The 25,435-nt window shown below is 40.2% G+C and overlaps 1 protein-coding gene and 1 long non-coding RNA gene across 4 annotated transcripts in view; one reads left to right on the forward strand and one right to left on the reverse strand.

Moving 5' to 3' along the window:
• WDR47 (WD repeat domain 47) overlaps nucleotides 1–24,825 on the forward strand; it is a 35,032-nt gene extending 10,207 nt beyond the window's left edge. For 2 of the 3 annotated variants that reach the window (XM_033151453.1, XM_033151455.1), the window contains 13 exons: nucleotides 2,355–2,439; nucleotides 3,049–3,851; nucleotides 7,130–7,256; nucleotides 10,012–10,190; nucleotides 10,547–10,777; nucleotides 13,368–13,443; nucleotides 14,910–15,067; nucleotides 16,574–16,654; nucleotides 18,953–19,122; nucleotides 19,578–19,748; nucleotides 20,077–20,208; nucleotides 22,559–22,777; nucleotides 23,281–24,825. In XM_033151453.1, coding sequence (XP_033007344.1) covers nucleotides 2,355–2,439; nucleotides 3,049–3,851; nucleotides 7,130–7,256; nucleotides 10,012–10,190; nucleotides 10,547–10,777; nucleotides 13,368–13,443; nucleotides 14,910–15,067; nucleotides 16,574–16,654; nucleotides 18,953–19,122; nucleotides 19,578–19,748; nucleotides 20,077–20,208; nucleotides 22,559–22,777; nucleotides 23,281–23,423 — 2,575 coding nt within the window. In that variant the 3' untranslated portion in view covers nucleotides 23,424–24,825. The remainder of the gene's footprint in view (nucleotides 1–2,354; nucleotides 2,440–3,048; nucleotides 3,852–7,129; nucleotides 7,257–10,011; nucleotides 10,191–10,546; nucleotides 10,778–13,367; nucleotides 13,444–14,909; nucleotides 15,068–16,573; nucleotides 16,655–18,952; nucleotides 19,123–19,577; nucleotides 19,749–20,076; nucleotides 20,209–22,558; nucleotides 22,778–23,280) is intronic. The other variant, XM_033151454.1, reaches the window with a different exon arrangement.
• On the reverse strand, nucleotides 16,517–20,179 carry LOC117048083. The gene is made up of 2 exons (XR_004426798.1): nucleotides 20,071–20,179; nucleotides 16,517–16,635 (listed from the first exon to the last, which is right to left on the reverse strand). It is a non-coding gene; the product is annotated as an uncharacterized LOC117048083 (long non-coding RNA).
• Nucleotides 24,826–25,435: the final 610 nt, after the last annotated feature.

A 25,435-nucleotide genomic window follows, 5' to 3' on the forward strand; every position in this document is an offset into this window, starting at 1 on the left:
AAGATACGAATGAATGCAACTGAACAGTGGTAAGGGCTCATTATCGAGCCTACCTAGTGGCAGTGAAGGTAGCAAAGAAGGCATATTTTGCTGCCTCCATTGCATCCTCATTGTGTTGCCCAGCAGAGCTTTTCCAGGTTGTATGGGGCCTTTTACAGGCTGGCCCAAAGGAGGTGATAGATCCAATGGCAGCTCTCTGTGACTTGTTTGCAAAGCATTTTGAGGATAAAATTGCCTGCATCCACCCAGACCTTGACACTGCTGTTATAGCAGATGAATCTCACAGGGTGTCCAGAGCACAGTCTAGTCCTGTTTTGTTGGATGAGTTTCAGTTGGTAAGGTTTGAGGATGTGAACAAGGTGCTCGGATCAGTCAGGGCAACCACTTGAGCTCTAGACCCTTGCCCCTCTTGGCTGATAAAAAGCAGCAGGGAGGGAACAGCTGGCTGGGCCAGGGATGTGTTCAGTACCTCTTTAGGGAAGTTTTTAATCTGTTATATTTTAATGTATTTTAATATTTGTTGGAAGCCGCCCAGAGTGGCTGGGGAGACTCAGCCAGATGGGCGGGGTACAAATAAATTATTATTATTATTATTATTATTATTATTATTATTATTATTATTTACAAGAGGAGGCGTTCCCTGCCTGTTTGTAGGAGGCAGTGGTAAAACCACTCCTTTAGAAACCTCCCCTGGATTCAGAAAACCTAACTAACTGCCAGCCAGTTGCTAATTTTCCTTTCCTGAGCAAGGTTCTGGAGTGAGTGGTTGCAAAACAGATCCAGGCGCTTTTTGGAAGAAACTGATTTTCTGGATCCATTTCTCCATTTCAGTCGGGGTTTAGGCCTGGTTTTGGCACAGAAATTGCTTTGGTCGCCCTGTATGATGACCTCTGTCGAGAGAGAGACATGGGAAACATGTCCCTGTTAATTCTTCTCGACCTCTCAGCGACTTTCAATACCATCGATTATGGTATCCTTCTGGAGTGACTGTCTGAACTAGGGGTGGGTGGCACCACTTTGCGGTGGTTCCAGTCCTACTTGGATGGTCTTTCCCAGGGGGTGTTGCTTGGGGAATGCTTTTCAGCCCTGTGAAACCTTCAATGTAGGGTTCCGCAGGGCTCAATCTTATCCCCACATTGTTTAACATCTACATGAAACCGCTGGGTGGGGTTATCTGGAGGTTCGGAGTACGTTGTCAGCAGTATGCTGATGACATTCAGCTCTATTTCTCCTTTACATCTGCAGGTGAGGCAGTGGAAGTGCTGGACCAGTGTCTTGCCTCGGTAATGGACTGGATGAGAGCCAACAAACTGAAACTCAATCCAGATAAGACTGAGGCACTGTTAGTGGGTGGTTCCCTAGACCAGATGAATGGGAGATCGCTTGCTCTTGATGGGGTTACACTTCCTCTGAAGCAGCAGGTTCATAGCTCCAGGGGTACTCAAGGCTCAGGTGGCCTCTGATCCAGAGTGCCTTCCATCAGCTTTGCCTGGTGGCCCAGCTACACCCCTATCTGGACAGGGATAGCCTAACTACTATTGTCTATACTCTGGTAACCTCAACGTTAGATTACTGCAATGCATTATATGTAGGGCTGCCTCTGGATACGGTTCAGAAACTTCAGCTAGTACAGAATTCAGCGGCCACGTTGCTCACCGGAGCAAGACAATTTGAGCATATTACACTGATCCTGGTCTGACTGCACTGGCTACCAGTTAGTTTCCGGGCCCAATTCAAAGTGCTGCTTTTGACCTATAAATCCTTAAACGGCTGAGGACCGCAATACCTCAAGGACTGCCTCTTTCCGTATGAACCTACCCGGACCCAGCGACCATCTTCTGAGGCCCTTCTTCATGTGCTTCCTCCTCGAGAGGTCCAGAGGGTGGCAACACAACAATGGGCCTTCTCTGCAGTGGCTCCCTGTCTGTGGAATGCTCTCCCCAGGGAAGTTCGCCTAGTGCCTTCATTATACACCTTTACGCGCTAGGCAAAAATGTTCCTTTTTAACCAGGCCTTTGGTTGACTTGATTAACATCCTATGCCCTTTTAAAATATGGGTTTGGGGAGGGGGTTTATTGGGCTATTGTTTTTATTTTGATTATATATTTTGTGGTTTTATATTTTGATTTTGTTTGTGAATAGGGCGGTATATAAATTCAATCAATCAATAATAATATAACAGCCTTGCGGACCAAATTAAAACCCATGCATGCCTAAACCTTCCCCAACCCTGTGTTAGAACATGATTTTCCAAAATTTCAGGAACAGTCCCAGTTAACTGCTATAATTTTGTACCAAAGTTCACATTAATTTGCACTGTTACATCAGTTGTATTTCTGTTTTCTTGTGCATAGGTTTCGCTATATCATACTGCAGCAGAAGTTTCTAGAAGCCTTATGTGTAAACAATGCAATGTCTGCAGAAGATGAGCCTCAACATGTAAGCCTTGTGATCTAATCACAGCACTCTAGCTAAACTTATAAAATACAATTGTATTCTGCTTTTTAAAAGGCAATCAAGTCTTTCTTAAAGTTCGTTTTCAAGTCTTACATTTTGTTTTAAGAACTATAACGCAAGGATATCTGTGTAGAAGGTAAAACTGAAGTTCAGTTGATAGTGATTCACAACCCATTATCGTGGGGCTGAACTGTGCCTTGTGAAATTAAGGTGCCAAGGTGGATAAATCTGGTGCTGAATGCAAGTTGGAGTAGGGGAAAAAGTGACCTAGGTATCAAACCTTAATCAATGTTTAAAAAAACGGTACTTATACAAAGATGTTTTAAACTTGACTCAGGAAACTATCTAGAAAACAAATTGTGCCAGCACTAGATAGATATCATAGAAAAATGTTAGGTTGATCAGCATTTTATTGGTCACACAAGTTGGAGTTGTATTTTCATATGCGAGGAAAGATGACACTCATAAAACTGCAATTGATTATTAATAGGTGAATAGCAAAGTAATTTATCTCCCTGTATCTTTATGCAGCTATGTATGATAAAAGAACAACATTATTTTAGCCTTAAATAGCGGTACTCTTTTTTTCAGTTGGAATTTACAATGAAAGAGGCTGTACAGTGCCTACATGCTCTGGAAGAATATTGTCCTTCTAAAGATGACTATAGCAAACTGTGTTTACTTCTCACATTGCCTCGTCTGACCAACCATGCAGAATTTAAAGACTGGAACCCAAGCACCGCACGAGTTCACTGTTTCGAAGAGGCTTGCGTCATGGTAGCTGAGTTCATTCCTGCTGATAGAAAACTAAGTGAGGCTGGCTTTAAAGCAAGCAACAATCGTTTGTTTCAGCTTGTGATGAAGGGGCTATTGTATGAATGTTGTGTGGAGTTTTGTCAGAGTAAAGCAACAGGAGAAGAAATTACAGAGAGTGAAGTGTTGCTCGGCATTGACCTTTTATGTGGTAATGGGTGCGATGACTTGGACCTTAGTTTGTTGTCATGGCTTCAGAATCTGCCCTCTACTATTTTTTCTTGTGCTTTTGAACAAAAGATGCTTAATATTCATGTTGATAAACTCCTAAAACCTACAAAAGCCGCCTATGCTGACCTTTTGACTCCCCTCATTAGTAAACTTTCTCCTTACCCATCCTCACCCATGAGGAGACCTCAGTCTGCTGATGCTTACATGACCCGTTCCTTGAACCCTGCCTTGGATGGACTCTCCTGTGGATTGACAATTAATGAAAAACGCATCACAGATCTTGGGACAAAAACATCTCCCATGTCTCATTCCTTCGCTAACTTCCATTACCCAGGAGTACAGAATCTTACTCGAAGTCTAATGTTAGAGAATACAGATTGCCACAGTATTTACGAAGAGTCACCTGAGCGGTAAGTTGCCCTTTACCACACTAAGGCTGGATCTACACTGATCTAAAAAAAAAAAACCACTTAAGAAAAGAAAAAGTTATATAGCTCTTGATGCAGTTTTTCATTGACTGCTATATAGCCCCTCCTGGTGTCACATTTATATAACGCATTTATAATTTTATAACTCACCAGTATAGATTAGTTCTTAGTTACAATAAGAAACTGCTTCTTGAACCTGCTCTGCAATAAAATGCATTAAGGTCTCCATTTTCTTACACATTTGTGTTAACTTCTGATGTTGTTGTTGTTGTTCAGTCGTTCAGTCGTGTCCGACTCTTCGTGACCCCATGGACCAGAGCACGCCAGGCACGCCTATCCTTCACTGCCTCTCGCAGTTTGGCCAAACTCATGTTAGTAGCTTCGAGAACACTGTCCAACCATCTCATCCTCTGTCGTCCCCTTCTCCTTGTGCCCCCCATCTTTCCCAACATCAGGGTCTTTTCTAGGGAGTCTTCTCTTCTCATGAGGTGGCCAAAGTACTGGAGCCTCAACTTCAGGATCTGTCCTTCTAGTGAGCATTCAGGGCTGATTTCTTTGAGAATGGAAAGGTTTGATCTTCTTGCAGTCCATGGGACTCTCAAGAGTCTCCTCCAGCACCATAATTCATAAGCATCAATTCTTCGGCGATCAGCCTTCTTTATGGTCCAGCTCTCACTTCCGTACATTACTACTGGGAAAACCATAGCTTTAACTATACGGACCTTTGTCGGCAAGGTGATGTCTCTGCTTTTTAAGATGCTGTCTAGGTTTGTCATTGCTTTTCTCCCAAGAAGCAGGCGTCTTCTAATTTCGTGACTGCTGTCACCATCTGCAGTGATCATGGAACCCAAGAAAGTGAAATCTCTCACTGCCTCCATTTCTTCCCCTTCTATTTGCCAGGGGGTGATGGGACCAGTGGCCATTATCTTAGTTTTTTTGATGTTGAGCTTCAGACCATATTTTGCGCTCTCCTCTTTCACCCTCATTAAAAGGTTCTTTAATTCCTCCTCACTTTCTGCCATCAAGGTAGTATCATCAGCATATCTGAGGTTGTTGATATTTTTTCCGGCAATCTTAATTCCGGTTTGGGATTCATCCAGTCCAGCCTTTCGCATGATGAATTCTGCATATAAGTTAAATAAGCAGGGGGACAATATACAGCCTTGTCGTACTCCTTTCCCAATTTTGAACCAATTAGTTGTTCCATATCCAGTTCTAACTGTAGCTTCTTGTCCCACATAGAGATTTCTCAGGAGACAAATGAGGTGATCCGGCACTCCCATTTCTTTAAGAACTTGCCATAGTTTGCTGTGGTCGACACAGTCAAATGCTTTTGTGTAGTCAATGAAGCAGAAGTAGATGTTTTTCTGGAACTCTCTAGCTTTCTCCATAATCCAGCGCATGTTTGCAATTTGGTCTCTGGTTCCTCTGCCCCTTCGAAATCCAGCTTGCACTTCTGGGAGTTCTCGGTCCACATACTGCTTAAGCCTGCCTTGTAGAATTTTAAGCATAACCTTGCTAGCGTGTGAAATGAGTGCAATTGTGCGGTAGTTGGAGCATTCTTTGGCACTGCCCTTCTTTGGGACTGGGATGTAGACTGATCTTCTCCAATCCTCTGGCCACTGCTGAGTTTTCCAAACTTGCTGGCATATTGAGTGCAGCACCTTAACAGCATCATCTTTTAAAATTTTAAATAGTTCAGCTGGAATATCATCACTTCCACTGGCCTTGTTGTTAGCGAGGCTTTCTAAGGCCCATTTGACTTCACTCTCCAGGATGTCTGGTGTGTGATGTAGGCGTGGCTAACCTTTTTTGATCTAAAGTCTGCATTCATCTTCAGACAACTCTGGGCTTCAAACCAGCAGAGGATGTGTCAAAAAGTGGATATGGCTGATTCTCTTTCTCTCTGTGTCACCCACTCACTCCTCTTCCCACACATTCAATCCTGCTCCCTCTCGGCTCATCAGATGATCAATTATTATTTTTTTGCCACCACTGCCATAATCAGTAGGGTCATGAGGAAACCAGAAAAAAAAATGCTTGGGGAGCCAGATTAGGCCCCTGAACTGGGGGATAGTCACCTCTGGTTGTAATGGTAATAGGATCTAGTGGTGTTTTCTGAATAGTGCCATCAATGTACATGGGAACTTTACGTTAGAACTAAGGAAAATGGGTCCTGCCTTGAGCAGGATACACTATAAAAATTGACATGGTAGAGGTGATGTAGGTGAGGATAACAGTAAGAATGTTCTTTTAAGTTTGGTTTCAGTAGGGAATAAGATTAATTATATTCAGTTTTTCCACAAGAGAACTTGTAATTGCTGCCTTTCAAAATATAAAAATAATTATTGGTATTATGAATTTATGAATCACCTTTCATATGCATCCCAAGGTGATTTGCAACCATACATTAAAGCATGCTCAATATAAGTAAATAAGTTTAGTTGGATATGAACCTTGGGTATCTTGCATACAGAGTTCAAGGTGATGATAAAATATCAGAGAGGTAGCTGGAAGATGTAGTATTGGATGTTGATGAGTCGAAATATATAAAAAAAAAAATTAAAAAAATTCCCGTAGCACCTTAGAGACCAACTAAGTTTGTTCTGGGTATAAGCTTTCATGTGCATGCACACTGTTTCAGATACTTCTTCAGTGTGCATGCACATGAAAGCTTATACCCAGAATAAACTTAGTTGGTCTCTGAGGTGCTACTGGACAATTTTGTATATATATTTCGACTGCGTCAGACCAACACGGCTACCTACCTGAATGTTGATGAGTGTTTATCTTGGTTTTATTGGTGTATAAATAATATTGACATACATGGGATAGGATGACGTCATAGAGAGGTAATATAGAAGGGATGAGAATAGATTCCTGAGGATACCAGAGACGAGGAGAAAAGCACAGGAAGAACCTTTTCATGTGGAGTGAATGGTTAGGTCAGAAAAGAATTGGCTAAATCCAGAGTCATGGAGGCCTAGGTCATGAAAGGAGGAAAGTAGATAGACTAAGATAATACTAGATTCAGGTAGGCAGCTGTTTTAGTCTGATGCAGTAAAAAAAAAAAAGGATTGTGAGCATGGAGTGAAATGTTGCTATCATAGTTGTAGAAAGATTTTTTCTAGCCTAAGTTTGGGAAATGGTTAGCATGTATTTAAATCATGAGTATCTGTATATATCAGATGTATTTTCAAAACGGTTTAACATAAAATAAAACTTTAAACCCTTTTTCCTGGTCCCTGTATCCATGAAAGATGTGACACGCCAATGGATCCCCAGCCCTTGTCAGGCAGTGAGACTGTGTGCCAGAACTCAGTTCCAGAAAAAGAGCCAGCAAATGGAACACAGAATCAAGGACCAGCCAAGCAAGAAAAAAATGAGGTAATGGAATATTTTTGCTTCCACCTAATAAAAGGCCTTTGAATTTTCCTGCGTTGATTGGTAATGACAAAATGCATACTGTAGTGTTTGCTTCGGCAGCTCATATGCAATGCGTACTGTAATGGGAACTCCTGTGCAACGTGATTTTTTTGAAGCTTGCTTTTCTATAGCAAGCATGCTTGCTGTGCATTCTGCATACTTAATTCTTGATTCATCTAAAAGGTGTGTGAATGTGTCCCTCTGTAAAATACTCTACTGGTTGCCATATAAATGTAAAAATGGGCTTTGGGGTCCCAAATATATTTATGCAGCAATTTTATTTCATGACATGCAGTCCCAGTATTTAGAAGTAGATTTGTGTGGATGTTTTTATTATGATTATTATTTTTAATTTATTTTTATTGAAGATTTTCTTGGTTTACAAAAGTGCATGTCTTGTCTCTTTTTAATTCTTTTTTAAAAATTTATTTTGTGTGGATGTTTTGATGTTTTTGCTTACGCTCTCTCTCCAGGGTATGTAGAAGAAAATGTCATTATGGGGAAACCCATTCCTACAATTTATAACACAGTGGATAGGATCAAGGGGAGAATAATGCTTTGCAACCCACTCCTTGTCATTTCAGGCCTGTGCATCTGTTCCAAAGTCTCCCATGAGGGTTGGGAAGGGGTTATAGTGAGAAGGGGATCAATGAAAATCTCTGTTCACAAAGGTGCATCTGCTGCTTTAGCCAATTTCACCCCTTCTGCTGAAATGACCCTTGAGTTATTCCTCACACTATTCCAGAGGGTCCCACCACAGTCAGGGGTTGCTTTTCAGGAGCAGCAGTCATGGTGTAGGAGGAATTAAGAAACCTCCAATTCTTGATCCAGTCCATTGTGATAAAACTTCTACAGAAGTTCAGTCCTCCACTGAAATCCAGAAAACACCTCTTCTTTAGAAATTCAGTACTGCTATTTTAAAAAATCCCTGCTCTTTTATGAGGGCTGAGATGTGGCACAGCACAGCACAGTACACAGCTCAGTCTTCTTTTTAAAGCCAGCCAACCAATGGGGAGCAGGGAGCCACAGAACCAGACAAAGCATCTAATTTGTCTCCATGCTCCGAAGCTAGTTCTGTTTTGGAACTACTTAGCAGTGGACTTCATGCCTGTTGTTTGTTGAAGCTTGCCTGCTCGCAGAACAGAATGAGATAAAAGTTGTGACTGTGGCATATAAGCAGACCTGCCATTAATTTGGGAAAGAATATAGGACATGTCTTTTTGGTATGCTTGGTGAGCTGCAGTGTTCTTTGTAACATGGTTGCAAAATGTTTCTTCCCACTCTATTCAGTATCTACCTTTATGATGCAATAAATTTTAAACCTTGATTGTCTTGATCAAAATTTTTGAGCTGGCAAGTGAACACAAAGTATGTGGCAGCAGCAAAAGTAGAAATGTGTTTCCTTTGTGCGGGGATTCTTTGCTGGAGCCTCCCGCGTGCAGGACTAGGTCAACTGCACACGGGATTCCAGTTGCCGGGGATCTGCGGCCAGCGCCTCACATGCGTTCCTGCAGGGCGCCGGCCAAGCCTGCGAACAGGACGGCCGATAATTCCGGAGCTTAAACTCACACCGCGCCGTTGTCCGCCAGGCTAAATCTGAAGGGTGTGTGAGTAGTTCGGATAAAAAGTGCCTCGTAAAAGTACCTGCGAGCACTTGCGACCTCCTAAGTTGTTCCCTTAAGTAATGTACCCAAATAAAAGGTGGCCAAAACTACGGCCAGGCAAAAGCGCCCATAGACTACGAAAAATTAAATTGAGACAAAATAAAGACAGACAATCACTGTTTCTTTAGATGGCTTTGGCTGACCCGCATAGGCTATTACTTTTCTCTAAGCCTCAACTGTACTAAAACTACCTAGGCTAGCTGACTCTGAACCGCCAATTCTTCCACAAGTTCTAGGCTAACTAAAACTAAAGCTAGCTAAGCCTAAACCGCCAATTCTTCCGCAAGCTAACCTCTCTACCTCCTGCACGCGCTTCCAACCCAACCAACCCGTTCCCCAAAACCCCAACTATCTACATCTGAATCATCCAAACCCTAACTCTGACTGTCCGCCTAAAACGGGGAGCCGCAGCCTTTTATTGACAACCAAGAAGCAACGTCATGATCAATATTTTTACCAATCAGAACGCTGTTGCTACCCTTAAAAAAGGCGGGAAGCAGATTAACTGATCATTAACAAGTTCAAACCTTTGGAACCAAAAAGTCTAAGCGGAGGGATCTCAGTGGCAAGACGCCTACTGAGCCCTGCTTTCGCTTTCACTTCTACACGGAAGAACACATAAAATAGTACACATAATTGACATTAACTTAATACAAATAATCGCGGGTTCAAAGAAACCTACGGAGTGTATTCCCACACCTTTGTTGTCTAGTCATGGGAGATTTCCATTTAAAATCAAATTATGCATTCTAGAATTTTGTTCATGATTTTCCAAGCCTTTATGTTATGTTTAAAAAAACAAAAAAACAAAAACACTTTCAGTAAGTTTACAGGCTTGTCTACGTGTTTTCCAGGTGAGTCTTTTAGCAGGTAAAAGACAGAATGAGCATTGAGCATACACCACCAAATGTTTAATGCTATGTTACACTTAAGTAAAGAGCCGTTGCTTTATTTCCTGCCTCTGGTAATATAAAATTTTATTGGAGTGGTGATAAAGAACTGTAATGAGAATGATGATATCTAAGCTTTTATTTATGTCCAATCTTGTTTAGCTTCGTGATTCAACAGACCAGTTTCAGGAATATTACCGACAGCGATTGCGATACCAGCAGCACTTAGAACAGAAGGAGCAACAGCGACAACTATATCAGCAAATGTTATTAGAAGGAGGGGTAAACCAGGAGGATGGTTCAGATGCACAGCAAAATCTTACAGAGCAGTTTCTTAACAGGTTGGCTTTGATATCTTTGTGGTTTTCAGGCTATGATTTGTTCAATAGCAAAGACTACAGTCTTAGCCTCACTCTAGAATCAATGGAATTTACTTTGAAATAAATGCTGACAGTTGCTAAAAAGAATATTTTCAAATCTGATTATAATTTTCAGTATAATTTTGTTATAAAATGACTTTCACAGTAAATTCCCCAGCATCTGCTGATAGGATGTGATGACGTTCTTTTTGTATTAATTTGTTGCCTTTCTTAAGTCTTATTAACCAAATACCATATTGGTGACAACATCACATTGAATGTAATAGTAATTATGCTTTCATGGCTCTTCGTTAATGTTTTTTTAATATATCCTGCAGGTCTGTTCAGAAGTTGGGGGAGTTAAATATGGGAATTGACAATCTGGGAAATGATGTGCAAACACTAAACCAGCATTGCAGTGGCAGCAAAGGAACTGTATCCATCCTTCCAGATTCTAGTCAGAGAACAGCAAATGCTAATGTACAGTTCAGTACAAGCACACCTCAGAAACTTGGGTCTACTAATCAGATACCCTCTCTTGAAGAATCACCTGTCCATGGAAATAAAATGTAAGTACTTGGAACACTCTTGTGCATGTCAGTGCTACTTCTGAACTAAGATTAATAATACGCAGACAGGGGCATAGCAAGGTAAATTGGTACCCGGGGGCAAAAAAATATTTGAAACCCCACCCCTCCCCGGCATGGGAAGGTCAGGTGGTACCTGGTGCGGAAAATTTCTTGTCAACCCCCCCCCCATTGATTCCCCCCCCCCCGCAAAAAATGGTTTTACATTATTTCATATTTTCTTACAAAGGAATAATAACAAGTAATAATAATAATAAAAACTTTTATTTATATCCCACCCTCCCCAGCCAAAGTCGGGCTCAGGGTGGCTAACATCAGATACATAACATTGGTATAAAATCAAACAATAATTAAATTACCTCCTAAAAACATCTCAAAATCAAATTAAAGTCTAATTAGATGGCTTTCCACGGTGTTAGGGTTGGGAACAGTAAAGTGTTCTCTGAACTGAAATTTCAGACTTTATGACATAGGAAAACAGCCAAGTGAAAAGCTATTTTGGTGGAGGAGGGTCAAGATATAACCGATATGCATGAAATTTCATATATAGCTATAAAATTCCTAGTATAGTAAGATAAGACCTTCAGAGCAGGCATTTAAAAAAAAATTCAAAAATGTTTTTCAAAAAAAAAAAAATGCTTCACGATTTGTCACCCCCTCCATTATGGAACCCGGGGTGGCCCGCCTCCCCCCCCCTTTGCTACGCCCCTGTACACAGATCAATTTGATGTGCCACCCTCGCAACATATTGTGCCTTCCTCAGTCATTTGGTAGAATACTTTGGACTGTATCCAGAGCAGCAGCAGTGGAGTTTCCTCCCTGGTGCAGCAGCACTTCTGTTTATTCTCCTCATCTGCACCACCAAAATCTTCCCTGGAGCTGGTTTGGAGGCTGCACACAGGGAGTTGCTGAAGAGAGGAGGGGAAAGTTCACTTCTGCTAGCCCACATCTCTTGCACCAGCAAAATAGGAGTAATGGATACCACCCATCCCAAATTTGGATAATTTTTTTACAAGTAAACATACAAGTAACAAGTGAACATTCATTTACTGGAGTGTTTTCAGTCTATTGTGCCGGTCGGAATCCATTCACTGGTTGGGTATAATCTCATCCGGTGATGAGGCAGGAGAACATAGAATTATGGGAGGCAGGTGTCTCTTTCTGTTTTTTCTCTCCTGCCTGAAGATGCAATCCGCAGAGCCTCTTCTCAAAGTCTCCTATTAGCGGTCAGTATACCTTTCTGTCAGCCTTGCTCTTTCCCTTCAGCAGCCACTCCTCTTTCTCTCTTTTCAACTCTCTGCCCTGATATCAACCACTTTTGCTTAATCCGTTTTTATTTACCCCTCCTTTAATTTAACAGGCTTTTTCCCTTCATGCAATTAGCACCCCTGTCTGTTCCCCCGAATAAGAAAAACACACAAAGCCCCACAAAAACCTCTTTCTGTGTATACTTTCCCCTCCCTGGACTGTTCCGTCAGGCAGGGTTAAAAATCACAGAGTTACATAATCGTCCGTTGGGGCCCACAACAGTTCTAACTGCCACTCGCCATATTCAGTAGACTGGGCTCTGTCATCTGCACTGGCTTCCACTGTATTTCTGGACCCTATTCAAGGTGCTGTTGTTAACTTTTTAAAGGCCTAAATAGCTTGGGGCTAGGCTGCCTGAAGGACTCTCCTCTGAAGAGCAGGCAATCTCCAGGTGTGCCCATCAGATGGGGAGAAGTGGGGAGGGAAGGCTTTTTCAGTTGTGGTGCATTGGTGCCTTCACCAGGGAAGTTTGTCTGGTGTTTGCATTGTGGTCTTTGGTGCCAGGTGGGGATCTTTTTAATTATACTGTTTTAGTGTGTAGCTGTTTATACTGAATTTCTAATGGTTGCATTGATTTTTTTTATATATTTGGTTCATAACTTTTGTGAACTGCTCAGAGAACTTTGTTGATGAGCAGTACAAAAAAAGCATTATTTAGTCTACCTGAAGCTATTACTAAAAGATAAAATACATAAAACAAAATAAAATACATTACACAGTTGTCCGTCAGATAAGAATTTGCTACCCTGAAGAATTTAACTCATCATCCCCACAAACTTTTCTCCTTAAAATTGCTACTTTAAAAGCAAAACAGGCCACTTTTTCAGAGGTCCAGGGGAACCTGTCCCCCCCAAGTTAGTCAAATACTTAAACAATTTAATTATATGAACACAGCTGCTTTTAATTCCTCGTAGCTTGGGCAAACCAGTAAGTAGTGGGCAAGTATTCAGGCAGATTACCTCCACGTGGACAAACTCTCTTCATAGGGCATTCCTCAATAGTGTCCTTCAATTATGGCAGCACATAAAAATATCTTCAATAATTACTCTAAAATTTGAAGATGTCAATTTATTGCTGAATAACCATCAACAGACAATAATATATTTACATTTGTTGCTTGATTTAGAATAAGAAGGGAAAGGAGAAGAATGGAGGGCAGCACCAATAAAGCAAGGGGATGGGGAAGCAGAGGAAGGTGACATGGATGTAAATAACAAGGAAAGTTGCATTTAAATTTGAATTTAAATTTTGTGTATCCAAACAGAATACCAGAGCATGGTGCCATTCCAGCACAACATGAAGATTCTCCAGGGAATTTAACAAGAGCAAGTGGTGATGAGGTAGGACTTAATTGCATTACAAGGGAAAGGCTCAATCCTTTAAAAAGTTTTATTGTGTTTTTTTTCAAAATGTAGAAAATGACAGGTAAACAATAAGAAACTGTACAGTGCAATGGTGGAGTACTCCAAAATATAGTCATAGTCTTACTACCAATCACTTGGACATTAAGAACAGTTATGACTGTGGAATATCTCAAAAAATGACAATCCCATATTTAAGACTCGTGCTAGGTACCCTTTCCATAAGGCTTCATGTCTCCCAGAAGGCTGAGGAAAATTACTGTTTTTATTCACATAACTAATAAAAGGAAACTAAACTATATTAAAAATATGTTTTGTAGTACCTGACCTTTTAAATGTGTTTTCATTTTGCACAAAAATGTTAAGGCTATATACTAGAATGTGACTGTCTCATGCTTATCCCAAGCGTTTAAGATGAATGCAGCTTGAACTTCTGGTCCAGGCTACCTAAATGCCATAGTTTGTATAATCATGTCACTGTTGCAGGATCAGGGCTGGTGCAAATATAGCATTCATTATCATTATTTTTGTAAGTCCACAAATGTCCTAAATGTAAGTTCCTTATCATACTTTTATTCTGCCACATAGTACACACAGGTCCCACTTTCTGAACACAGTGCATTGCCAGGAAATTGTTTGTCAGGGGAGTGTTCACATAATGAGCTGATTATTTCAATTATTTCCTATGGGAACATTTCTAATCTGTGATTTGTCCGTTGTCTGTCCCTCCCTCCCTCCCCATGGTTTCTGCCTGAAACTGCTGCAACCAATCAGCAAAAGCCAAACAAAGGAAAAGTTGGTTTGTGCAATCTTTCCCCAGTTTTTCCAATCCCTCTCCTTCCCTCCATGGTTTCTGCCCTAAATGGCTGCTGCTGCTGCCAGCCAGCAAAATAAATGTAAGTAAGGAAGTGGGCAAACTCTGGCTGTTCAGATATCTGAATCAGCTGTTTGTGTAGTGAGGCTTGGGTATACTTTTTGTGTTTAGATAACAATTTTGGATAATGAACATTACAAAATCAAAAACCTGTGTATAGTGTACTATAGTGTTAACCTAGCGGCACAGTACAAGCATTGCAGTGTGTTTAGAAGTACACCAACCAAATATCTCATTTAAATAGACTCCACCCCAGTGAAGGTGAAAATTTACCCTTAGTTTTACATCCAGAATTCTAAATGTAGTGTGTTCCCCATGCATCAAAATTGTTGGGGGTGGCATTATATTATAATGTGTTGGAGATGTTCAACACTGACCCTTTCTCACAGTTTCACAAATCATGGTTTATGAATCCTTGCACTATTGCCCAAACCAGGTGTTGTTTTCATATTTCTTATGTTGAGTTGATATGCAACCTTTTCCTAATAGTAGACTAATATCATGTATGGCATTCTAGCTGTACAGAACTATGGAGAAATAGTCACTTGTATTGTAACTTTTGACACAACAGGATGACAAATCAAAAAAGCAATTCATTTGTGTCAATACCCTAGAAGATACACAAGCTGTCAGAGCTGTGGCTTTTCATCCAAGTGGCACTCTTTATGCTGTTGGCTCAAATTCTAAAACTTTAAGAGTATGTGCCTATCCAGAACTCCAAGTATCAAGGTAGGAGTAATTATTGATTGTTAATCTGTCTCTCATCAGTTATGTCTGACATTTGTATCCATTTCTGCTCTGCTTTTCTGTCCCTCATTTTCTCCATTTTTTATTTTTTTAACATGTCATTGATTATTGTGGAACTTTACTCCTTGAGGGCTACAAAAAATTAGTCTAGGTATTTCACACTATTAGAGCTACTCTAAAAAATGTAAAACTCTTATATTAATATAATATCAGTATTCTATAACTTCATTTTTAGAAAGCAATCTGAAACATTGGCATTACAGGTGGCACAATTTTTGACCCATTATCCTCATTACATTTTTATAAGCATGGTTAGGAAATTTAAGGCACACAAAACATTCACACTGTTCTCAAGACTTTTTTAGTACCAATGCTAAACCGGAAGTCACTTACTGTTGTGCCGTTGCTGAGAAGTTACCATATGTTTTGCTGTTGATATTCAAGTGAAAGCTTATACTGTAGTGAAAATAAAGTTTTCTCCCTGCCCAACTTTTTATGTATGAACTTGGGGCTGCTGTCCCTGCTCTTGTTGCTTGCCAACCCAGCTAAATAAATATTTATGCCTTACCCAACCCCCCCGCAACCCCTCACAGCTCATTCAGATCAACGTCTATTCCCTCACAACTCCTCTGTGTACCTCCAACCATGCTTTATTTAAACCTCTGCTGTTGTTTAAATTTGCCATCTCTTTGCTCCCCTCTCTTGCAAATTCAGGATTGTGATGGCTACATATCCTCCAATGGGGGCTGCACAATGACCTTACATTTTTATGTACATAGAAAAATGGAGGTTGCCAGTGGCAATCTTAAATATTCTGATTTATTGGAAGCAGAACAAGCAGAAACAGAAGCGTTAAAAAGGAATTTAAACAAATTCCTAGCTGAATAACTACCCTAAGGTGAACTTCTTGACTGTCCAACTATGGTTAGCAAATAAACAAACAAACAATAAATGCCAAATAGAAGTTACTTTATTATTTACATGATTTTTGTGAGGTTCACTGTAGGTCATAGTAATATCAATTACTATGCATTGCTGACCAGTAGCAAGTTCTAATATTAGTGAGCTTAGCAAGCCGTTTCACTGAAATTGGTGAAATTACTTGAAATTGTTTTTGGACCTATGCTATTTCACTTTTGCTCAAACATCTGAGTAAAACAATAAACAATATGAAGTAGTTTGAACTCCTCCATATATCATGCTTAGCTTTCTCACCTCTGTGGACTTGTATGGCTGCAAGCATGGCAAATGGGAGCAAATGTCGGTAGCAAACACTGTAGTAGGATGGGATGTTTGTTCAGTGAGTTGGCTGTTTGCATTATAAAATGTTGCCAAGTGTAGTGCTGCTGTTGTTTTAAATGTGACCCATCACAAGCCAGCCTTCACCTTGTGAAATTTAAAAAGCCATAAATATGTTACTCTTACATAATATTTTGTGTGTGTGTGTGTTTAGTCTCTTTATAACTTGTTTGCTTATATGCTGTTTAGCTCCTCCTCTGCTGTTCCTCGAAAACTGGTATTTGACTTAGGCAGATCTTCGCAGTCTTCCTCTGTAAAGATGACAACAAAGTAACTAGTAAATTTACAGTATTTCCTCTTACAAACACTTTGGAGTTGCCAGATCATTTGGCTTTGTTTCTTTTGGCTTTGTATTATGCGCCTGCTCCATAACTACTTGAATATACTGTACCACTTTCTCCATATTTTTTACTCCTCTGCTTTCACTCTTCATACAACAGCCTCACTTTACAGCTTCTGCAGCATGACCTTTTTTTAAAAAAAAATCTGCTATCACTAAAAGCTTCTCGGTTGTATTAGCTTTCAGTTGCCTTATTAGCATCTTGCTTTTATTTGAACTGCCCAATAGCCAAATATTTACATGATTCCACTGCTTTTATAGTTTCTACTTTTGTGTGTAAGTAATGATTGTTAATCAGCTGTTTTCTTGCATCTTTAATAAATAATGGTTAAATTAAGATAGAGAAGAAAAATAATGGCAGGCACAAGATTTATGCACATGAAAAACTACAACAGAAATGGAAATTAGTATGTGACTGTATCTGAAAATTATGAAATCTGGTTTCTTCTCTTACAAGACTACTTGAAGTCTTTAGTTTCCCATTGATTTTTTTGCCTTTACAATGCTTAAAGTGTTATATTAGAAGTGGCTAATTCGCTTTGGGAAAGTGGAAATTGTGGTATTCCTGCTCTTCAGGCATGCACATTCAGTAGTAACAAAACATATTGGGGCAGGGAACTATAGGGGTTCAATGTGCTAGCTCCATCCTCAATATGCTTATCATTTTCTGTGAGTTGGAAGGTGACTGTTTGAAGTAGAGAACCGTCTTGACAGCCATCTGTCAGGAATGCTTTGATTGTGTTTCCTGCTTGGCAGGGGGTTGGACTGGATGGCCCTTGTGGTCTCTTCCAACTCTGATTCTATGATTCTGTACTCATGAAGGGTCACGGGGCGGAGCTGGCACATGCCCCCCCTTGTTGGTGTGTTTTTGCTTATTATCTTGTTAACTTTTCTATTAATGCAATGGTCAAGATCTGAAGATACCAATAGTCTTCCAAGTCTCCTGTACCTGTCTTCCAATGTTTGTCATGCCCCGTAAATGTTCTGAAAGTCTGCTCACCCCTCTTGGTCCAGCAGCGTTGCAGGACAGCAGAGGCTTCAGTGGAGCCCCAATGTGGGAACTGGAACTGCTGTGCCCTTCCTGATAGGTGGGGGGACAGAAGCTCCTGCCACCTATCAGGAACAGGATCTTAGCCTGCACCCTGTTTTGGCAAAAGGGGATGCAGGCTGGGATCCTCTCTGTTCAGTTAATGCTGAATGTGCACATCTGAAGGGGACTCCTGTAATCTTAAGACAAAATGGCTTGGCTTTAGCTGCAGTAGTGCCAGAAGCAGTCTGTTGTGTTTTAATTAAATTCTGATTTAATTAATAAATTCTGTTGGCTCAGCTGAACTTCTGGTAGGCAGGTGCATTGGTGAGGGAAATGATTTTACAAGTTTAAAAAGTATGAATTTCACTGCATTCTGCTAAAGGAAAACCAGATTAGTGATTAGAGATTGATGATCAGATCTCTCAGGTTCTCTTAAGAACAGAGTGTTGGGATCCCATATTGGACAAGGACAGTGGTATTGGGCAGAAGTTATATTGTTCCCACTAGACCAGGCATAGGCAACCTTCGGCTCTCCAGATGTTTTGGACTACAATTCCCATCATCCCTGACCACTGGTCCTGTTAGCTAGGGATCATGGGAGTTGTAGGCCAAAACATCTGGAGAGCCGAAGGTTCCCTATGCCTGCACTAGACCATTTATTTATTGTGTGTTTTATTTAAAATGTATTTTTATTAATTTAAAGGGTTTCTAAAGGTTGGAGAAGGACCTTAGCTCAATGGCAGAGCATCTGCCTTGCTGCAAAAGGTCCTAGTAAGAGCTGGGCCGCTGTGTTCTGCACCATTTTTAAAAAAGCATTTTACAGCTCATTAAAACAATATAAGCCTTTTGAAAGAGGGCCTTTTCACATGCTCGAGGAAAATAGACTTTCCTTAAAACTGCATCACTTTAGAAGCATAGCTGTCAACTTTTCCCTTTTTTTACGGGAAATTCCCTTATTCCAAATAGGATACCTCGCAAGAAAAGGGAAAAGTTGACAGCTATGTTTAGAAGAGGGACCCTCTCTATATTTCATATTTTTAATACAAAATAAATAACTAATGTTAAATGCAGTTATGTCATTTTAAAATATTTGCTAATTACTCTATCCTTCCAAAAGAGTAGATTGTTAGCCTTTTGTTACAGACCCCATCCAGACATGCAAAAGCACAAAATCATCTTTCATTTCCCCCCCCCCTAGTGATAGTAGCACTCCTAAGCAGCCTGTGGTACGTTTCAAAAGGAACAAACATCACAAAGGATCCATCTATTGTGTGGCCTGGAGTCCCTGTGGACAGTTGCTGGCAACTGGTTCCAATGACAAATATGTTAAAGTGCTACCTTTCAATGCAGACACCTGCAATGCAACAGGTAAGTACAAACTGTTACAACTGCTTGTAACAATTGACTTTTTATACTTAAGAGCATATAATTTATTGCATTGTTCAGGGGATAAGAAAGCTTTAAAAAATATAAGAACCTTAGCCTTAAATCTTTGGAAGATTTTTTTTAAAAAACCAGACCAGTTGAAGTAGTATAAACGTAAACTATTGTTACTGTTATATACTGTGCCATCTATGTACATGAAGGCAGTAATTTTGCAGTGTGGTACATTTCAACCCGATACCAGACTGGCACAATTTTTCTATGTGTGGGGGACTGAGAAAGGTGAGGGGTTTTTGTTGGGTTTTTTTGCAAACAGTTTGGTTAGACTCAAAACGTTCCTGTTTTTTAACATTAAGTAGTGTCCTGAATGGTTGTAAAACTCCTAATTTTCAGTGTGTGTGTGTATGTTAATTGTTCACTCTATTCTCAATCTATTTTAGGGCCAGATTTGGAATTCAGCATGCATGATGGAACCATTAGGGATCTAGCTTTTATGGAAGGTCCTGAAAGTGGTGGTGCCATTTTAATAAGCGCTGGAGCTGGGGACTGTAATATTTATACAACAGACTGCCAGCGAGGGCAAGGCCTCCATGCTTTGAGTGGTCATACTGGTACGTTTCTGGTCAAGCTTTGGTAGCCTTTGGTCTCAGTCAGTTTTACTATCTGTTGTAACAACAAACAGTGTGTGTTGCTGGATTAACGAACCATTTTAATAAAGTTTAAAATGTACCAGATCGTACACTTTACTGTGTAAATTCACAAATTTTGGCAAAACTACCCTTGTTGTATGTAGAACTTGCCATTTCTCTTACTTGTATGACAAAAGTGCATTTTACTTACAAACATATATTCCTGGTTAGTATATCAATAATTTTAGTCATCAATACAATAATATCAGTATTTGTATTAATCATACAAATCAAAATTTCTTACACACAGGTCACATTTTAGCACTTTATACATGGAGTGGATGGATGATAGCGTCTGGCTCCCAAGACAAGACTGTACGATTCTGGGATCTCAGAGTACCTAGTTGTGTTCGCGTTGTTGGAACAACATTTCATGGAACTGGTAAGGTTACTGATACTGATGATGAAGCCAAGAAAAATTCCTTGCCATAGTTGGCCAGTAGAGTTGCTGCTTGGAAAATATTGTGTTCTGTGCATAAATATTTGGAAACAAATTCACATAAATTAACTTCTGTTCACAAGGTATAAGGGCCCATTTCAGTAATAGCTCCCTGGATATAGAAAGCACTAACTCCTGGAGGTGTGGCTGTGCCACATTTCAGCTTTAGGGGCCAGCTGTAAACCTTCCTTTTCAATCAGACTTTTTGGTATAGGGGAATGCCCTCTATAAAACTTTCACATGTTATAATTTACTATGTTGCTGATTTAATTTTTTTAACTATTGACTGCTTCATGTATTGTTGTAACCCACCCTATTGTCTTTGGATGAAGAGAAGGACATCAGATTTTAAAATGAGTAAGTGCAAAGGCTAGCAATCCTTCTAAAACATATCTGATACCTTTTATCAGGAAAATAAAGGCAATGATTGCCAGTTTTTAAGGAGCCAAGGGTTAGGTCCATTTCCTGTCTGATACTGGTATTGAAGATTGTTTTTTAACATACAGAAGAACTTGCTTGAAACATTGACCAGTGTTTGCTGTTAGTGAAAAGTACATTTATAGCTTAATATATATAGGTTATGCTTAAAATTCTACAAGGCAGGCTTAAGCAGTATGTGGACCGAGAACTCCCAGAAGTGCAAGCTGGATTTCGAAGGGGCAGAGAAACCAGAGACAAAATTGCAAACATGCACTGGATTATGGAGAAAGCTAGAGTGTTCCAGAAAAACATTTACTTCTGCTTCATTGACTACGCAAAAGCATTTGACTGTGTCAACCACAGCAAACTATGGCAAGTTCTTAAAGAAATGGGAGTGCCTAATCACCTCATCCGTCTCCTGAAAAATCTCTGTGGGAAAGGAAGCTACAGTTAGAACTGGATATGGAATAACTGATTGGTTCAAAATTGGGAAAGGAGTACGACAAGGCTGTATATTCTCTCCCTGCTTATTTAACTTATATGCAGAATTCATCATGCGAAAGGCTGCACTGGATGAATCCCAAGCCGGAATTAAGATTGCCGGAAGAAATATCAACAACCTCAGATATGCTGATGACACAACCTTGATGGCAGAAAGTGAGGAGGAATTAAAGAACCTTTTAATGAGGGTGAAAGAGGGGAGCGCAAAATATGGTCTGAAGCTTAACTTCAAAAAAACTAAGATCATGGCCACTGGTCCCATCACCTCCTGGCAAATAGAAGGGGAAGAAATGGAGGCAGTGAGAGATTTTACTTTCTTGGGTTCCGTGATCACTGCAGATGGTGACAGCAGTCACGAAATTAAAAGATGCCTGCTTCTTGGGAGAAAAGCCATGACAAACCTAGACAGCATCTTAAAAAGCAGAGACATCACCTTGCCAACAAAGGTCTCTATAGTTAAAGCTATGGTTTTCCCAGTAGTGATGTATGGAAGTGAGAGCTGGACCATAAAGAAGTCAGATCGCCAAAGAATTGATGCTTTTGAATTATGGTGCTGGAGGAGACTCTTGAGAATCCCGTGGACTGCAAGAAGATCAAACCTATCCATTCTTAAGGAAATCAGGCATGAGTGCTCACTGGGAGGACAGATCCTGAAGCTGAGGCTGCAGTACTTTGGTCACCTCATGAGAAGAGAAGACTCCCTGGAAAAGACCCTGATGTTGGGAAAGATGGAGGGCACAAGGAGAAGGGGGCAACAGAGGACGAGATGGTTGGACAGTGTTCTCGAAGCTACCAACATGAGTGACCAAACTGCAGGAAGCAGTGGAGGACAGGAGTGCCTGGCGTGCTCTGGTCCATTGGGTCACGAAGAGTCGGATACGACTAAACAACAACATTTATAGCATGCTCAAAATAGTCAAGTACTTCTAGCTCTATCAGATCTGCAAGAATAAACAACCATATCTGCAGTATTTATCTAAATTTAAATGACAGTACAAGTAATCAGTTAAGTGATAGTACAGTTAAAAAGATTTATTAATATAATATCATCATCTATGTATATGTTGTTTTTTTACAAAGGAACAAGGAACAGGTATGGAAGGCCCCTGCCCCAAGGGACATACAACCTATAATAAACAGGGAAACAGAAGAAAAGCCAGGCATGCACAGGCAGGGGAAGAATAGCACATGCTTTGGCTTAGTTACATCTCCCCTGGTCCCTATGCTGAATTGTATCAGATGCCTGGAAATGCATCTACCTTTATTCTGATCTATATTTTATAAGGACTTCTTTAAAAAAATCTTTATTGTAAACAACACACATAATCTAGAGAAATGGTGCCAATTTCATTTATGGGATTTCTCCTTGCAGGCAGTGCTGTGGCATCAGTAGCTGTAGATCCTAGTGGTCGTCTTCTAGCTACAGGCCAGGAGGATTCTAGCTGTATGCTGTACGATATTCGTGGAGGGCGAATGGTGCAGAGTTACCATCCTCATTCCAGTGATGTCCGTTCTGTCCGCTTTTCCCCTGGGGCTCATTACCTTCTCACGGGTTCTTATGATATGAAAATAAAAGTGACAGACTTGCAAGGTAAATTTAACTGCTAAATCAGCAGTGAAATAACGGAGTTTTCATTTTTCGTTTTTTAGACAATTTCATGGATTACCAGAAGGCAGAGAAAGAAATAGCATGGGTAGCTGCTGCTTCAAACTTTACTACTTCTAGAAAGTATGAAGTGGGATTTGTGAGCAAGATCTGTTCGCCTCAGAGGGCTTCTGAAGCACAAGGTGGTTGTTGCTATTGAGACCTGCAACTTCTTTACACATTGGAATTACGCTGAATTACTTGGGAGTAAGCTCCCCTCAATTCAGTAGACGTGGGTATCCTTCTAAAGGTAGAAATGGGGAAAGAAGAACAAATCATCTGTGCTGCTTCTTTCACTGCCCCTTGGCAGCATATGAACCAACCTTAATGAGTTACTGAGTTATCAGGATGGGATGTAAAAGTTGTTGTAAATGCAATCAAAAGTGAAGTGAATGGTAATTCTGTAAAAAGTTCATGTAAACAATAATGATTCTATTTCTTTTTCACAGGGGACCTTACCAAGCAGCTCCCAACTATGGTGGTAGGGGAGCATAAAGACAAAGTGATTCAGTGCAGATGGCATACACAAGATCTTTCCTTCTTGTCATCTTCTGCAGACAGAACTGTAAAACTCTGGACCTATAATGGCTAAAGAATAGTTCTTAAGCCTACAGATAAAGCACACACATTTAAGACTATTGGAACATTAAATTAGTCATTAAAAAGAGCAGCATTTGATCAGGAAAGCATCTCATGGAGAAGAGATGTTTCCCTTCAGTTACCTGATTGCTAGGAGGTGTTGGTGTGTGATAGTATTATTGTTCAGTGCTTTCCATGTGATCTCATGCTGCTGTGACCTATCGTAGTCTTGTTGCCGAAGTCTGTTGAACAAGCTCTTGCAATGTCAGTGTGCACTCCAAAAGACTAATTATGTGTTTACGGTTTACAGTTTAGTGTTTATTGCATTCTCTGGTCTTTGCCTCTATGACTATTTTTTTTCTACAGGAATAAAAACTGATTCATAATTAACTCAAGTTCACATGAAATATTGCTAGGTCCACACAAAATATTTTTTTTGAAAACAACAACTACTAGTTATGCTGTATTCTACACTGTTGCTTACATCACATCTTAACTAGTGGTCAAATTGGTTTTGCATCAAAATTTCATGTTTTGATTTTAGTACCGTATCTGTAACTATGAACTTTAAAGACGGTTAGGTAGTAGCTGACTCTTGATCACAGTTCATTAGGTATAATATGTTGGTTTTTAACTGGGATTGATTGTTTTTATTGGATGTTCTACACTCTTAAGATTTAGGTGGGAAAAAGCTTATTGGTTTGCTGAAGAAATGTTAAAACTTTTGAATGCAACAAAATACCTCTTTGTAAGGTACCGTAGGAAAGAAAGCATGCAGTTGGATATGGTTGGTAACAGTAATTTTAATAACTACAACCACAATCCCTCAAACCCTCATGCACATATGGGAGAAAACTGTATGCAGCTAGGAATTTCTCTGAAGTTTCCATCAGAACTGATTGTATTACTGAAGATTTTAATATATATGAAACTGAGAAGTAGCTTGCTATTGTATCTGTGCAGATGACTATGATGAAGTCTTCAAAGCAACCTCTGGCTGCACATGCTGTTTCTCCTGTGTGTGCATGTAGAGTACCATATTAAAGGCAACAGCATGGCTTGAAATGCTATGTCTGCATGATAATGTAAAAGTAAATGATTTCCCAGTTCAGAGGCTTATTTGAATTTTTTTTATTTCTTGCACTGTCTATATAATACAGAATTACAAATTTATTTCTAAATATCTTTAGAGTATTATGTTTTATGTATTGTTTATATTTTCATATTGTACAGTTATGCTTTTAAAGTAAATTCTTAAATATTTAGGTTATTTATTTGAAGTACAGTTAAGATTTGGTTCTTATTAATAAATTATGTGCACTGTAGCAAGACCTTTTTAACTATCATAAAAAGTTGAGGTTACCATAGAAATGTATATGTGCTTTAAACTCAATAAAGACTTTGACACCCGATAGGGAAATGAGAAATTATTTTGGCATTTCTATGCTCAAAGATGTCATACACTAATTATTACACATTGCACTAAGGATGCTGTTCTAAAACAAGGAATGGGACAAATTTAAAAATATTGCTGCTGATATTAATTGAGGTTAATGTGTTTTCAGTTAGTCTTATGCATGTGGCTACTCCTCTTCCAAGGGACATGGGTGGAGCTGTGGATTAAACCACAGAGCCTTGGGCTTGATCAGAAGGTCGGCGGTTCGATTCCCTGCAATGGGGTGAGCTCCCGTTGCTCGGTCCCAGCTCCTGCCCACCTAGCAGTTTGAAAGCACATCAAAAGTACAAGTAGATAAATAGGTACCGCTCCGGCGGGAAAGTAAACTGCATTTCCGTGCGCTGCCGTGGTTCGCCAGAAGCGGCTTTGTCATGCTGGCCACATGACCTGGAAGCTGTACGCCGGCTCCCTCGGCCAGTAACGTGAGAAGAGCGCCGCAACCCCAGAGTCAGACACAGCGGGACCTAATGGTCAGGGGTCCCTTTACCTTTACCTTACTCCTCTTCCAGGGCTTTCTAGGTTGTCAGCTCGAGCCAGCTTAGCCCAGCAGTTCCATCAATCAAAGCATT

This window comes from Lacerta agilis, chromosome 6, assembly GCF_009819535.1.
Source record: "Lacerta agilis isolate rLacAgi1 chromosome 6, rLacAgi1.pri, whole genome shotgun sequence".
Classification (NCBI taxonomy): Eukaryota; Metazoa; Chordata; class Lepidosauria; order Squamata; family Lacertidae; genus Lacerta; species Lacerta agilis.